This window comes from Sorex araneus, chromosome 4 (assembly GCF_027595985.1).
Source record: "Sorex araneus isolate mSorAra2 chromosome 4, mSorAra2.pri, whole genome shotgun sequence".
Classification (NCBI taxonomy): Eukaryota; Metazoa; Chordata; class Mammalia; order Eulipotyphla; family Soricidae; genus Sorex; species Sorex araneus.
This window is the reverse complement of record NC_073305.1, coordinates 196,829,557-196,841,676: the sequence shown is the minus strand read 5'-3', so window position 1 is coordinate 196,841,676 and position 12,120 is coordinate 196,829,557. Positions and strand designations below refer to the sequence as shown.

At 57.7% G+C, this 12,120-nt stretch overlaps 1 protein-coding gene across 2 annotated transcripts in view; it reads right to left on the bottom strand.

The window, feature by feature from the left end:
• Nucleotides 1–8,459: 8,459 nt before the first annotated feature.
• Nucleotides 8,460–12,120, bottom strand: part of COL26A1 (collagen type XXVI alpha 1 chain) — a 91,522-nt gene continuing 87,861 nt past the window's right edge. For both annotated transcript variants that reach the window (XM_055135570.1, XM_055135571.1), the window contains exons 10-13: nt 11,571–11,606; nt 11,004–11,051; nt 9,738–9,822; nt 8,460–9,054 (exon numbers count right to left, since the gene is read on the bottom strand). In XM_055135570.1, the coding sequence (XP_054991545.1) occupies nt 8,903–9,054; nt 9,738–9,822; nt 11,004–11,051; nt 11,571–11,606 (321 nt within the window). In that variant the 3' untranslated portion in view covers nt 8,460–8,902. The remainder of the gene's footprint in view (nt 9,055–9,737; nt 9,823–11,003; nt 11,052–11,570; nt 11,607–12,120) is intronic.

The window sequence follows — 12,120 nt, the reverse complement described above, 5'->3', positions numbered from 1 at the left end:
GTAGGTCATGCTAGCCTCAACCGATAGTAGCCCCGAAGCAGGACCAGTCCATTGCTCCCCCACCAATGGGACCCCCAAATAGCAAAGCACCTCCCGGTCACAACAATGAGCATAGTCGGCTACAGGCACATGTTTACGACACACTAAACACGGGAGTCCAGACACAAAAGAACTTTTTATACATTCTTCGAACGATTCCCTTTCAATTGAATGTCTGCCATCAACAAATCCACTCAGACCAGAAGTGGATCACAGGCAGGGTGGGGTGCGCGAGGAGTAAGTGCTAATGGGCATAGGTGTAGGGGAGGGATGAACACGGCTTGAAGTTAGACGGCAGCCGAGGGGCTTGCCCGGCGCTGAGCGCGGGTGAACAGCCTGGAGCTCTCAAAGATGCACCTGGGGGTGGCTCATTCCCCGGAAACAGACTCGGCAAGAGCGAGCAGGTGGGGGGGCGGGCCACCTCGTGGACAGGGCCCAGGGCCACAGTGCTGCCCGGGGTCTCCAGCAGACTATTGAATGGAAGGGTCGTGCCTCGGTCTCATCTTGTGCCAAGCGCAGAGAGAGGCGTTTGCTCCGTCGCTGGCAGCCCGTGTTGGGGACGGTGTTAACCTCCATCGGATACGGAAGATTCTCACTGTCCCTCCTCCAACACCATAAACGCATGCTCAGGTCTTTAATCAATCTCTTATCTCCATCTGCGGGGATGACCGTGCTGCCTTGGGGGTGGGGGGCTCGCTACCCTCGTCTTCTCTTTTTCCTGTTCTCTGGCATCTCGGGTTCCTGAGTCGTGAGCCGGCCTCGTGGCTCTGACGTCTGGTGTCTTCTATAGAGCGAGTTCTGCTTGCTGGTCATCCCCTTCCGGGCTACATACCCCATATTCTCTCGGGATGGTCACTCGTGGAGTTCCCTTCTTCGCTCCTGACCCCCCCCACACCCTTGTCTTGGGGGCAGTGGGGATGGGGCTGCCTGCACCGAGGGGTTTCATTCCCAGAACAGATCAAAGATGGCAGCTTTTTCCATGCCTGTTGAAGACAATTTGCATCAAGAGTCTTTTCGACAGATATGTCTGATGCCCAGCGCCAGCCGATGGACGAGAAGTCACACCCAGCACCCCCGGAACGCTCCCTAACCCAGGCCCCTGCATCTGCCTCTTCTTCCCTTCCGTCAATCAAGGGTTTATCCATTTTTCTTAGTCTTGAGTCCTTCCAAAAACACAACAGCTTTTGGTTGTTCTTTGTGAAGGGCCCACAGCCGGCGATGCTCAGGGCTGACTCCTGGCTCTGCGCTCAGGGATCACGCCTGTTGGGGCTCAAGAGACCCTGCGGGATTGAACCGGGGGCGGCCACATGCAAGCCAGGCGCCCTATGACTGGACTAACGCGGCCTGTTTAAATGTCTCTACACGCTTGTTTTCCACCTACTGGGCTTCCGGGCTCTCTAGCGAGGCTTCCTTCTACATTCACTGAGTTGCTATTCCTTATCCGGCTTCTGTGAGCCACGGACAGACAGACAGACAGACAGATGGCAGCTGCCGGCACCTGGTCTTGACCTCGCAGCCTCAGGAGGGGTGAGATTTCCGAGGCGTGAGTCTGTGGGTGCCTGGACAAGCTGATACACTGTGCGGAAGCCCATCGTTTATTTTCTCTACCTTTTCTCCCTCCTCCCTTCCTTCCTTCCTCCCTCCCTCCCTCCCTCCCTCCCTCCCTCCCTCCCTCCCTTCCTTCCTTCCTTCCTTCCTTCCTTCCTTCCTTCCTTCCTTCCTTCCTTCCTTCCTTCCTTCCTTCCTTTCTTCCTTCCTCCCTCCCTTTCCTTCCTTCCTTTCTTCCTTCCTCCCTCCCTTTCCTTCCTTCCTTCCTTCCTTCCTTTCTTCCTTCCTCCCTCCCTCCCTCCATCCCTTCCTTCCTTCCTTCCTTCCTTCCTTCCTTCCTTCCTTCCTTCCTTCCTTCATTCCTTCCTTCCTTCCTTCCTTCCTTCCTTCTTTCCTTCCCTCCCCTCTCTCCTTCCTACCATCTTTTTTTATTCCATCCCTTCCCTCTTCCTTCCACTTTCCCTCCCTCCTTCCTCTCTTCTCTTCCTCCCTCCCTCCCTTTTTTCCTCTTTTCCTTCTTTCTTAAAATAATATTGCCATTTAAAGTTATGCATTTCCTTCCTGTTTTAAGAGGCTAACAGCTTTTCACTGTACTATTTTTACTATCTGCCATGAACTTATTTTCATAAACTCAGAACACTTTCTAATTTTTCTTTGGCCTATGGATGATCTAAGTGGGTCCCCTTTCCAATTTGGGTGCTTGCTTGCTCCCCCCCTTCTCTCTCCTTCTTTCTTGTCCCCAATTTGGTTGTTCTCTTTCCCTTCCTTCCTCCCTCCTTTTCTTCCCTCCCTCCCTCCTTTCCTTCCTTCCTTCCTTCCTTCCTTCCTTCCTTCCTTCCTTCCTTCCTTCCTTCCTTCCTTCCTTCCTTCCTTCCTTCCTTCCTTCCTTCCTCCCTCCCTCCCTCCCTTCCCTCCTCCCTTCCTTTCTCCCTCCTCCTCTCCTCCCTTCCTTCCTCCCTCTTTCCCATTACTGATGTCTCACTCATTTCTCTGCAGGTAGAACCACAGGGGCCGCCCTCTCTCAGGTATTCGATGGACACAGGGATTGGAGACCTTCAGTCTTTGCTGTCATTGACTTTTGCCTCCTTGTGGGGGGGAGGACGGGGATAATCTCAAACTATTGGGCATTTTAAAGTGGCTGGGAGAGCTTAAGAGTTCCATCACGGCTGCGTGGTGCCCGGCGTAAGCCTTTGCTGATCATTTCTCAGGTATACAAACATGGAATTCTTGTGTCGTGCACTCGAAATGAACAGAATATGTCAATTATTCCCTCGTAAAAAAAAATAATGGTTAAAAATTCCAAACCAGGCACACAAAACGGCTTCTCTGCTCCTTAAAGACTATGATCCCGGAGGCCTACTAACTACTTTTGGCACCCAGCGGCTTCTTACAGAAATACATCTAAGGCTGGAGAGATAGCACAGCGGATAGGGCGTTTGCCTTGCACGTGGCCGACCCGGGTTCAAATCCCAGCATCCCATATGGTCCCCTGAGCACCACCAGGGGTAATTCCTGAGTGCATGAGCCAGGAATGACCCCTGTGCATTGCCAGGTGTGACCCAAAAAGAAAAAAAAAAAACAGAAATGCATCTAGACTGTGAACTGAGAGCTACAACCCCATGCCGCCCCGGGAGGGGAAAGGTTTTTCTCAGCCTTTTCTTTCAGCGACTTCTGGCAGAAATCTCTCTGGACTTCATTACTAAAATATCAGAAATCCAAACCCATATATTCTTCATTCTCAGCAATGGAAAACAAACTATCAAATGATCCCTTTTCAGCTGGTCTGATTGTTGGGGGGGAATTCCAAATAATAATAGTGAGTTTTTGGTTGAAATATTGAATGTATTCAAAGTATAGAGACAATAAAGTGAAGGTCATTAGCCACACAGGTGGTGGGGGGTGGAAGGGGGTTATACAGGGATTGTTGGTGGTGGAACATGTGCACTGGTGAAGGGATGGGGGTTTGATCATTGTATGACTGAGACTTAAGCCTGAAAGCTTTGTAACTTTTTTCATGGTGATTCAATAAAAAAATTTAAATTAAAAAAATAAAATCCCAAGCCATGAGTGCACCTTTCTCCATCCCTGTAACCCTTGTCTCTGGCCGCCCGCGGCTGTGGGCCGGCTGGGAAGTCTTCCTGCTGGAGCTCGTCTTCTGGCTGCTGCGCTGCTGCTCCAGGCCCTGTCGGGCCCCTGCCTTGCTGCACCCGCCTCGGCGCCTGGTGTCTGCTCCGTCTGTCGTTTCTGTGATTTTCTCCTCCGCTCCGTGCTTTGCTCAAAGCCGCCCTCTCGTAGTGGTCTCTAAGCTGGGCTCTGCTGCCCCCGCCCCCGCCGGGCTGTCCCCAGCTCCCTGCGCCCTCCCTTCCTGTCCTCCTCTGCCCCGTCCACACCTTTAAAAATAGTCGCCTTGGAATGAAATTGCCTCCAGATCCAAGAGCGCCATCTGCTTGCTGCTGGGGCCCAGCTGACCCACTTCCTCGGGGGCCCCCCCAGCCCGGCTGCAGGTGAGCTGGGGTCACGGGGCTGCTCCTGGCCAGTGGGCAGAGGCAGATGGCCCGTTCCCTCCCTCCTGTGGCCACAGCTCGAGGCCACCTGCTCCTGTGGGCGAGGGAAAGGCTGCCCCACGCGAGCAAGGCAGAGGCAGGCGTGGAGCGGGAGAGATGCTGGACCCGGCGAACGGTCGCGCCTCCTGGGCTGCAACCCGGGCTCTGAGTCCAACAGCGCGCCCACCTCTGCATCCTGGTGACACAAGCGTGCCCGTCTGTCCGTCTGTCTGTCTGCCGGCCTTCCCTCCTTCCCTCCCTCCCTCCCTCCCCCTTCATTTCTTCCTTCCTTCCCTCCTGTTTTCCTTTCTTCCTTCTCTCCTACATTCCTTTTCTCATATCTTCGCCTTCCTCCCACCCTTCCATCTTTCCTTCCTTCTTCTTATCCTCCCTCCCTCCCTCCTTCCTTCCCTCTCCTGGCACATGACTTGACTCCACCAATCAGGGCGGCCCAGGTAGTGCAGCGGCTGAACTCGGTGCAACTTCCTCCTGCAGCCTTTCCCTTTCCCTTTCCCAGGCTCTGCCTGGGCCTCCCTGTTCCCCAGCTACTACCCCAGCCCTGCTCCCAGGCGCCTCTGGATTCTCAACCTTGCACGTTACCGCAGTGAGGTTTTTATTTTCTGTTCTGCCCATCAGTCAGTGAATGGGGCTGTGGCCACCAAGAACCCATTGACACCCTGGTTTCCAATTACATCACGATGGGATTTCCACGCTGTTCAATATTCCTCAGAGCACTGCCTTAATAGCTGTAAAATATTTCCTCACGTTCGTGTGCCATGATTTACGGAGCCTCGCCCTGTGCTGAAATACTTAGTAAATGTCTGCTTAATACTAGCACTGAACATTATCGCACTCTTGGTTCTCGCCTTAATTCCAGCCAACCCCTTGGGATACCTTCACTTGATGAGAATCAAGTGATCAGTGGAAATATTTTTAAAGTTTTAATGGTGCAAAGCCATTTTTTCAAAAGTAAAATTCCCATCTGTACCCTTGAAGATAAGAAGGTTGCTTCACTCCAGTCAGGATGGCTGAGGAAATGATTTTCAACAATCTGCTGGGGCCCAATCTCAGTAGTGTTGTAATGAGCATTTCTTTGACTAGCGATGAATCTGAAAACTTTAAAAATACATTAACTATGCACAGTTATTCCTCCTTCCACACACTTCTTCTGACCATTTTCCTTTTGGGACGCTTTTGTTGATTTGTGATTGCTTTTTACATATTAAAGGTAACCACCTCTTGTTATGTTTGTTGCAACCGTGTCTTTGTCTTTCCCCAATGAATTCAATAAAATGGTCCTTGAACATTAACAACCACAAAATATCATTCCCTTTTTACATCACAGTTTTTCTCTATCATAACCCGCCCCCCACCTCCACTGCCGCTGATTCCCTATTTAGAAAGTTTCTACTCACTTCAGGATCAAATATTTGTCTCTTCTGGGTTTTGATGAGTTCTCTTTTTTACATTTAATTCTTTAAAATCCTCTGGAATTTATTTTGGCATGTGGTGTGAAGGAAGGAGCTAATTTTATTTCTTTCCAAATAGCTAAGCAAATGTCCCAGCATCATTTATTGAATAATCTGCTGCCCCCCCCCCCCCATTTGCGCTGCCACCTCAGGGAGCGGAGATGTGCGGGTCGCCATGGCAACGGAGATGCAGGAGTGCGGCTGTTCTCGAGCGGGCACTGCTGCCCAGCCGGGCCTGGGGCTGCTGCTTCCTTAATGAAGATGCACCTTTCGGCTTCGCCGTCCCCCGAGCCCTCCCTGGATGGCTACACTGCAGACAGGGAAAGAAGTCCAAGGCTAAATCTGCCCAGGTGCTGGGTTCGGGGGCAGGGGGAGACGGGGTGCCCTGGGGTGAGAGGGGAGAGCTCTTCACTCCTGGTGCTTGTCCAGAATCTGATGGTGGGGCAGGACGGTTCGGTTCAAGAACAGCTTAGAGGAGAAGAAAGCAGCAGACGGGGGCACAGCACCGCCCAACGTCAGCCTGTACCTGCGAATCCATCAGCAGCCTGAGGTGCCTTCGGGCTTCCTGATACCCCAAAGTTGCCGCTGTGCCTCTGGCCAGACCCCAGCAGCTTGGGACCAAATTTCCCAAGAAATTAAACGGCCAAAAGCTAAGTATGTGGAAGGCAAACCACCTCTGGCTCAGCTATACAAGCTCATTTTTCGGCCTTGCTTCAGAGACCCATAAATGAATCTCGAAAGAGATCAAAGTCAGAGACTCACGAGTGAATCTCAGGAGAGAGCAGCACGATGCAGAGATGTCTCCCCACACCAGGCTGATTTCGCCGGGGCACCTCAGAGGGGGCAGGTGTGTTCCGCCACCTACCCCAAATGAACCCCAGCAGCCACAAACCTCCAGAACCCAATCGCCACCACACTCACGGCCAACCTTCATAGGCCTGTCCTGAGCCCTCCGCGCCTGACGATGAATTCGCTAAAAAAAAACCCCAGGTCTGTGGGACCAGTGACTGAAAACTCTGGGCTTCACAGAGCAGGGGATGGGTGACCTCCCCCCACCTCCCTGCCCTTCCAGTTCCCTGGCAGTCACGCCCACAAACCGCCTCTGGGCACCACCTAAGTGCACGAATGGCCATGATTCAGAGACTCACAAAGGGATCTCAGAAGAGAGCAGCATGCCGCAGAGATGCCTCCGGACCCCAAATATTTTTTTAAATGTTAGAATTCCAGGAGTGCATGACATCTCATACTATTCATAACAAGCAAACACTGTATCACTGTCATCCCATTGCGCATCGATTTGCTAGAGCAGACACCAGTAACGACTCCATTGTGAGACTTGTTAGTGTTTTTGGCATATTGAATACGCCACGGGTAGCTATCCAGGCTCTGCCGTGCGGGCGGGATACTCTCGGTAGCTTGCCGGGCTCTTCGAGAGGGGCAGAGGAATCGAACCTGGGTCAGCTGCGTGCAAGGCAAACGCCCTACCTGCTATGCTATCACTCCAGCCCATAACAAGCAATACAAAATAAATTATTTAGCACCTGCCTATGAGGCAAGCTTGGACAGCGGTAGGAAAATTTGAAATAATGGTGGTGGAATTGGTGTTGAAATGTTGAATATAAACAATTATTGTGAACAACTTTATGAAAATAAAATTTAAAAAATTTTTAAAAAGGAATGTGGAGCTCATGCCTGCTTCAGTCAGCTTAATAAGTGGCTGAATGAATAGCAGTACTCCTACATTAAAGTAAAAAAAAGAGAGAGAGAAGAAAAGAAAAGCAGCAGCAGAGGGGCTGGGGCATAGGACGGGACGGGGGCCCTTGTCTTGCACGCCATAGAACTGTCCAAATGCCCAGCACCGAGCCCCGCCAGGGGTGATCCCTGAGCACCACCAGGTGTGGCCCAAATACCCGAATAAAAAGCTCCATTAGTGCCGTGTAGAGAGTGTACCCTGCAGGGCAGACGCTGGCCTTAGAGTCTGGGGTTCTGGCCCTGCCACCCGGGCTCTGGGCACCTGGCAGGTCACGTGACCTCCTTTGCCTCGGCTTGCTCACGGGCACTGTGAGGCTGACCGCACCTGCCGTGGGAGGTGGAGGGGCGGGGGCCAGGGGGGGCTGTCGCTTCTCTTCCTGGTCTCTGTCCAGCCATTGTCCCAGGAGGGAGTCCGGCCCTCCAAACGTCTCGCCAGCCTTACTCCTAGCTCTGCGCTCAGGAATCACTCGTGGGACTCAGGGAACCATATGGGGTGCTGGGGACCATATCCGAGTCGGCTGCATGCAAGGCCAGCGCCCTCCCCTGTACTATGTCTCCAGTCTCCATGGGATGATCCGGGGACAGGCCCTGGAGGGAACGCTGTGGGGAGACAGTTTCTCAGGGTACCTGAAGGTCCAGGAGACTAACCAGCCTCCTGGCTGCCTCACTGTGCTGGTCAGATGACAGCGACACTGGCTGCCTCACTGTGCTAGTCAAGTGGCAGAGGCACTGACTGCCTCACTGTGCTGGTCAGATGGCATAGGCACTGCTACCTCACTGTGCTAGTCAGATGGCAGAGGCATTGGCTGCTTCACCATGCTAGTCAGATGGCAGAGGCACTGGAGGCCGACGCTACGACCTACATGAGGTTTTGCCAACAAAGGGGCTACTCAGGGCAGAGTGGGGGACGGCAGTGAGCTGAAGGTGTGGCCTGGAGAGAAAGGAGGGTTCAGACCTCTGCCCCTCCTCCCTGTGTGTGGCCGAGTACCCCTTGTCTTCCTGGGGGAACAGCCCGCCGCACCCCACCCAGACAGCAGCCCTGCAGCCCTGTGGGAAGAGCACCTTTATTGTCAGGGGGTACAGACGTCCTGCTCCGACCCCTGCCCGCCCCCCCCTCCAACCAGACAGGCTGCAGGAGGCCCTGGGAGCCCCGGGGAAGGCCACCGCCTCCCAGGACGGGGCAGGAGGGGGTGCGCCTTGGGGTGGCGCCAGCACCTGGGGTGGGCACTGAGCCCAGCCCGCCAGAGGAGCAGCAGGGACCCCGTGTCCGTGGGGAGAGTCCGGGCACGGGCCAGCAGCCGCCCTCCTGCTGCCTCCTGGGGGCAGCCCCCGAGACCGGGGTGGGGGCGGGGGGCTCAGGCTGGCAGGAGGGGCCCGGCCGAGGGGCCCCCATCTCCCGACCCGCAGCCCCGCGCGAGCGTGAGCGGCCCCAGGGGCGCCGAGCCCCACGGCCCTGGGAAACCCCGAGCGCCAGGCTGGAAGGTCGGGTGCGAACCAGAGACCAGGGCTGGTCCTAGGCGGCGGCCTGCGGAGTGCCGGGCACCGCGGGCCTCACTCGGACCCGCGCACGCGCTTCTGCCCGGGCTCGGGGCCCAGCAGGGCGGCCAGGGAGCCGTCGGGGGTCGGGCCGCCGCGCTTCGTCTTGAGGCCGGCGCGCAGGGCCGCGTCCTGGCCAGAGCCGCCGTCCGGAGAGGCCAGGGGGTCTGGAAGGAGAGGGGAGGGCGCGCGGTTAGCGTCTGGGCCCCTTTGCTATGACCCCGCCCCTCCCCTCCCACCGCCCCGCCCCTGCCCTGCCCATCTCCGCTCATCCCATCATCCAGTTCCTTCATCCATTTCCATTCTTTCATTCATCATTTCACCCATTCATTCATTCATTCATTCACTCTTTTTTGGGGAAGGCACCACACCCAGCGGTGCTCAGGGCCTACTCCTGGTTCTGTGCTCAGGGGTCACTCCTGTCCTGCCCAGGGACCATCTGAGGTGCACGCAAGGCTGGTGCCCTCCCCGCTGTGCTGTGCTCTGGCCCTCCACTCCTTCCTTCCCCTGGGTCCTCCTCACCAATCCTTCATCCCTCCACCCCACCCCTCCTCCATCCCTCCCCCTCTCCCTCCCCCTTTCTACCCCTCCCCCTCCCCCTTTCCTCCTGTTCCCTCCCTGCTGCCCAGCTTCACTCACACACTCATTCATTCATTCAGTTTTCCACAAACACTGACCAGACTCGAACCCAGGCCCAAGGATGTCAGTCCCCCCTCCACGCCCCGTGCCCTGCCACTGGAGACAGCTGGAAAGCTCCGTGTGCCTCGTGGGGCAGGCAGGCTTCCTGGAGGAGGAGAGCTCTGAGCCGAGTGCCCAGCAGCGGAGGTGGCAGCATGGGCCCAGTGCTCACCGTGGATCCCGATCATGTGCTCCAGGATCAGTACTCGCTCCGCCAGGATCTTCAGAGCCTCCCGCAGCTGCTGCACTCCCTCACCCTGGCGGGAAAGGGGGGCCCCCAGGGTCAGGGGGGGAGGCAGGGCCCTCTGAGCCCGGAGGATGGGGCCACTTCTGCCTCCTCCCTCCCTCTAGCACAGTCAGGGCGGGGTTTAGACCAACGACCCAGAGCTCAGAGAGGGCAGTGAGCGGCCTGGAGTGGCACAGCATAGCACCAGCTGGCTGCACCCCAAGGCTACTTTCTGGGTGAGGGTCTGCGTCGCCCCTTCTTGGCTCTGCCCAACTGGGGGAAGGGAGGGAGCTCCAGGGGAGGCGGCGGGCGTGTGCACAGGACCCGCCCATGCACGGGCTGCACCAGGAGCACCGCGAGACACATGGCTGTCCTCAGAGCACAGCCGCCAGGCGACTCCCAGGCGAGCACTGGGCCTGGGGCACCTCCGCGGGCACCTCTGTCTGAGGGCAGGCAGCTCTGTGAGGACGCTGAAAAGACTCAGCTCAAATTAAGACAAAGGAACCCGGGGCGGAGCGACAGGACAGCCGGGAGAGTGTCTGCCTGGCACACAGCCGGGTTCGATCCCCGGCACCTCATATACGGTCCAGGGGTCACTGCCAGGAGTGATCCCTGAGCACAGAGCCAGGAGTAACCCCTGAGCACCACCAGGTATGGCCCAATATGTAAAGAAAAAGGAGATAAGAAGGCCCCAGCCCACCCCAGGTCCTGCCACCGAGGGCCACTTCCATGTGAGGGTCCCAGCCAAGTCCCCGTCCCTGGGTGCTCTTGGGAACTGGGTCATAGTGGTGGCTCAGTCTGACCCAAAATCTACTCCAGCCGCCCACTGCCTCCTGAGCCCATTGCAGCTGCTGGGGCACCAGCCTCCTCGCCCAGCTCCAATCCCACAGGGGCCTCCCAAACGCCTCTAGCTGCCTCCTCAGCACCAATCTCCACAGACAGCCCCTCACTGAGCCCCTCCCACTGGCGCCCCCCCCAGCAGCACACACCCCTGCTCTCCCAGCCCCACCTCGGGAGTCCCCGAGGCCATGCCCACACTTTGCCCCCCTTGTGGGGGACCCTCTGGGTGCCAGGCCTCACCGGCCACCCCCAAGCAGGGGAACCCCCTTTCTGGCCTCTTGGGCACGGTGCCCCTTAAGGACCCCCCTATGCCCCCGGGCCGGGACCCCCTTGTTCCCAGACAGGACGAGGGGCGTCAGGGCTGGGCGTCACCTCTGCAGCCGCCTTCTCCTCTTCCTCCCCTTTCCCGCCAGGCTCCCCCTGCGGGAGAGAGTCCGGTCAGGTATCGCCCGGCAGCGGTTGGACACGGGGTCCAGGCCTGAATGGCGGGACAGGCCCGGACCCCAGCACGCAGGGCACGACGGGGGGACCCCGAGAGTCAGTGCTCGCCAACACTGAGCGGGAAGCGCTGGCCCCAAGGGTGGAGGAAGTTGGCCTTGGGGTCCGCCAGGCTCGGCTTGGGGGCTCACAGGACAAGGCCCGGCTGTGCGACCACGGGCAGGCAACTTAACCTCTCTGGGCTACAGCCGCACAGCGAGGCCCCTCCTGCTGGGCCCCCAACTGCACTGGAGCACAGAGCAGGCCCCTGCACCAGCTCCAGGGGCCTTGGGGAGGGGTCCAGGCCACTCAGAAGGGAACCCCAGCCCCCTCGCCACCACCACAGGCCTCAGGACACCCCACTTCCTGGGGGTGCTGCCCTGCAACCTGCCCTGTCGGCCTGGGCCCCCAGCACCCCAGGACCCCCACCCTGCCCGGGGCCCCCAGCACCCCCACACTCACAGCCGGGGCCGTCACGCTTCGCTCTGCAGCCGGGCCCTGCGGGAAAGCGCGCCCAGAGGGTTAGTGCTCCCCTCCCCCCCACGGTGCTCCGGGCCCCCAAAGAGCCGGGGAGGGACACTGGGGGCCCTTCCCTGTGAGCCGGGCGGACCCTCGTGTCCCCACTAGGACACCGCAGGACTCACACGCGGACAAGGGCGGGGGGTCAAAGCAGGCCCAGCAGCCCCCATAGAGGCACCCCCAGGAGAAGCTGATGTACCACCCGGGACCCCTGAGACCCCCACCCAGCCAGAGGCACCCCGAGATGATGTCAGCAGGCAGAACCCAGCCCGGGGCCTGCCCGGCCCCCGTTAGAGGCCCCTGCAGCCTGCACGCGGGCACAGAGGGGCACGGGGGTCCTGAGACCAGAGACCACCCACCACACCCCACTGCCCCCCCCCTGCCTTCTTCTCCTTTGTCCCCGGAACCATCCACCCGGGGGTGCCCCCTAGAGGTCACAGCTCTGTGCAAGTCGGGATTCGGGTTCAGGGTTTGGGGGCTCGGGGTGTCCTTC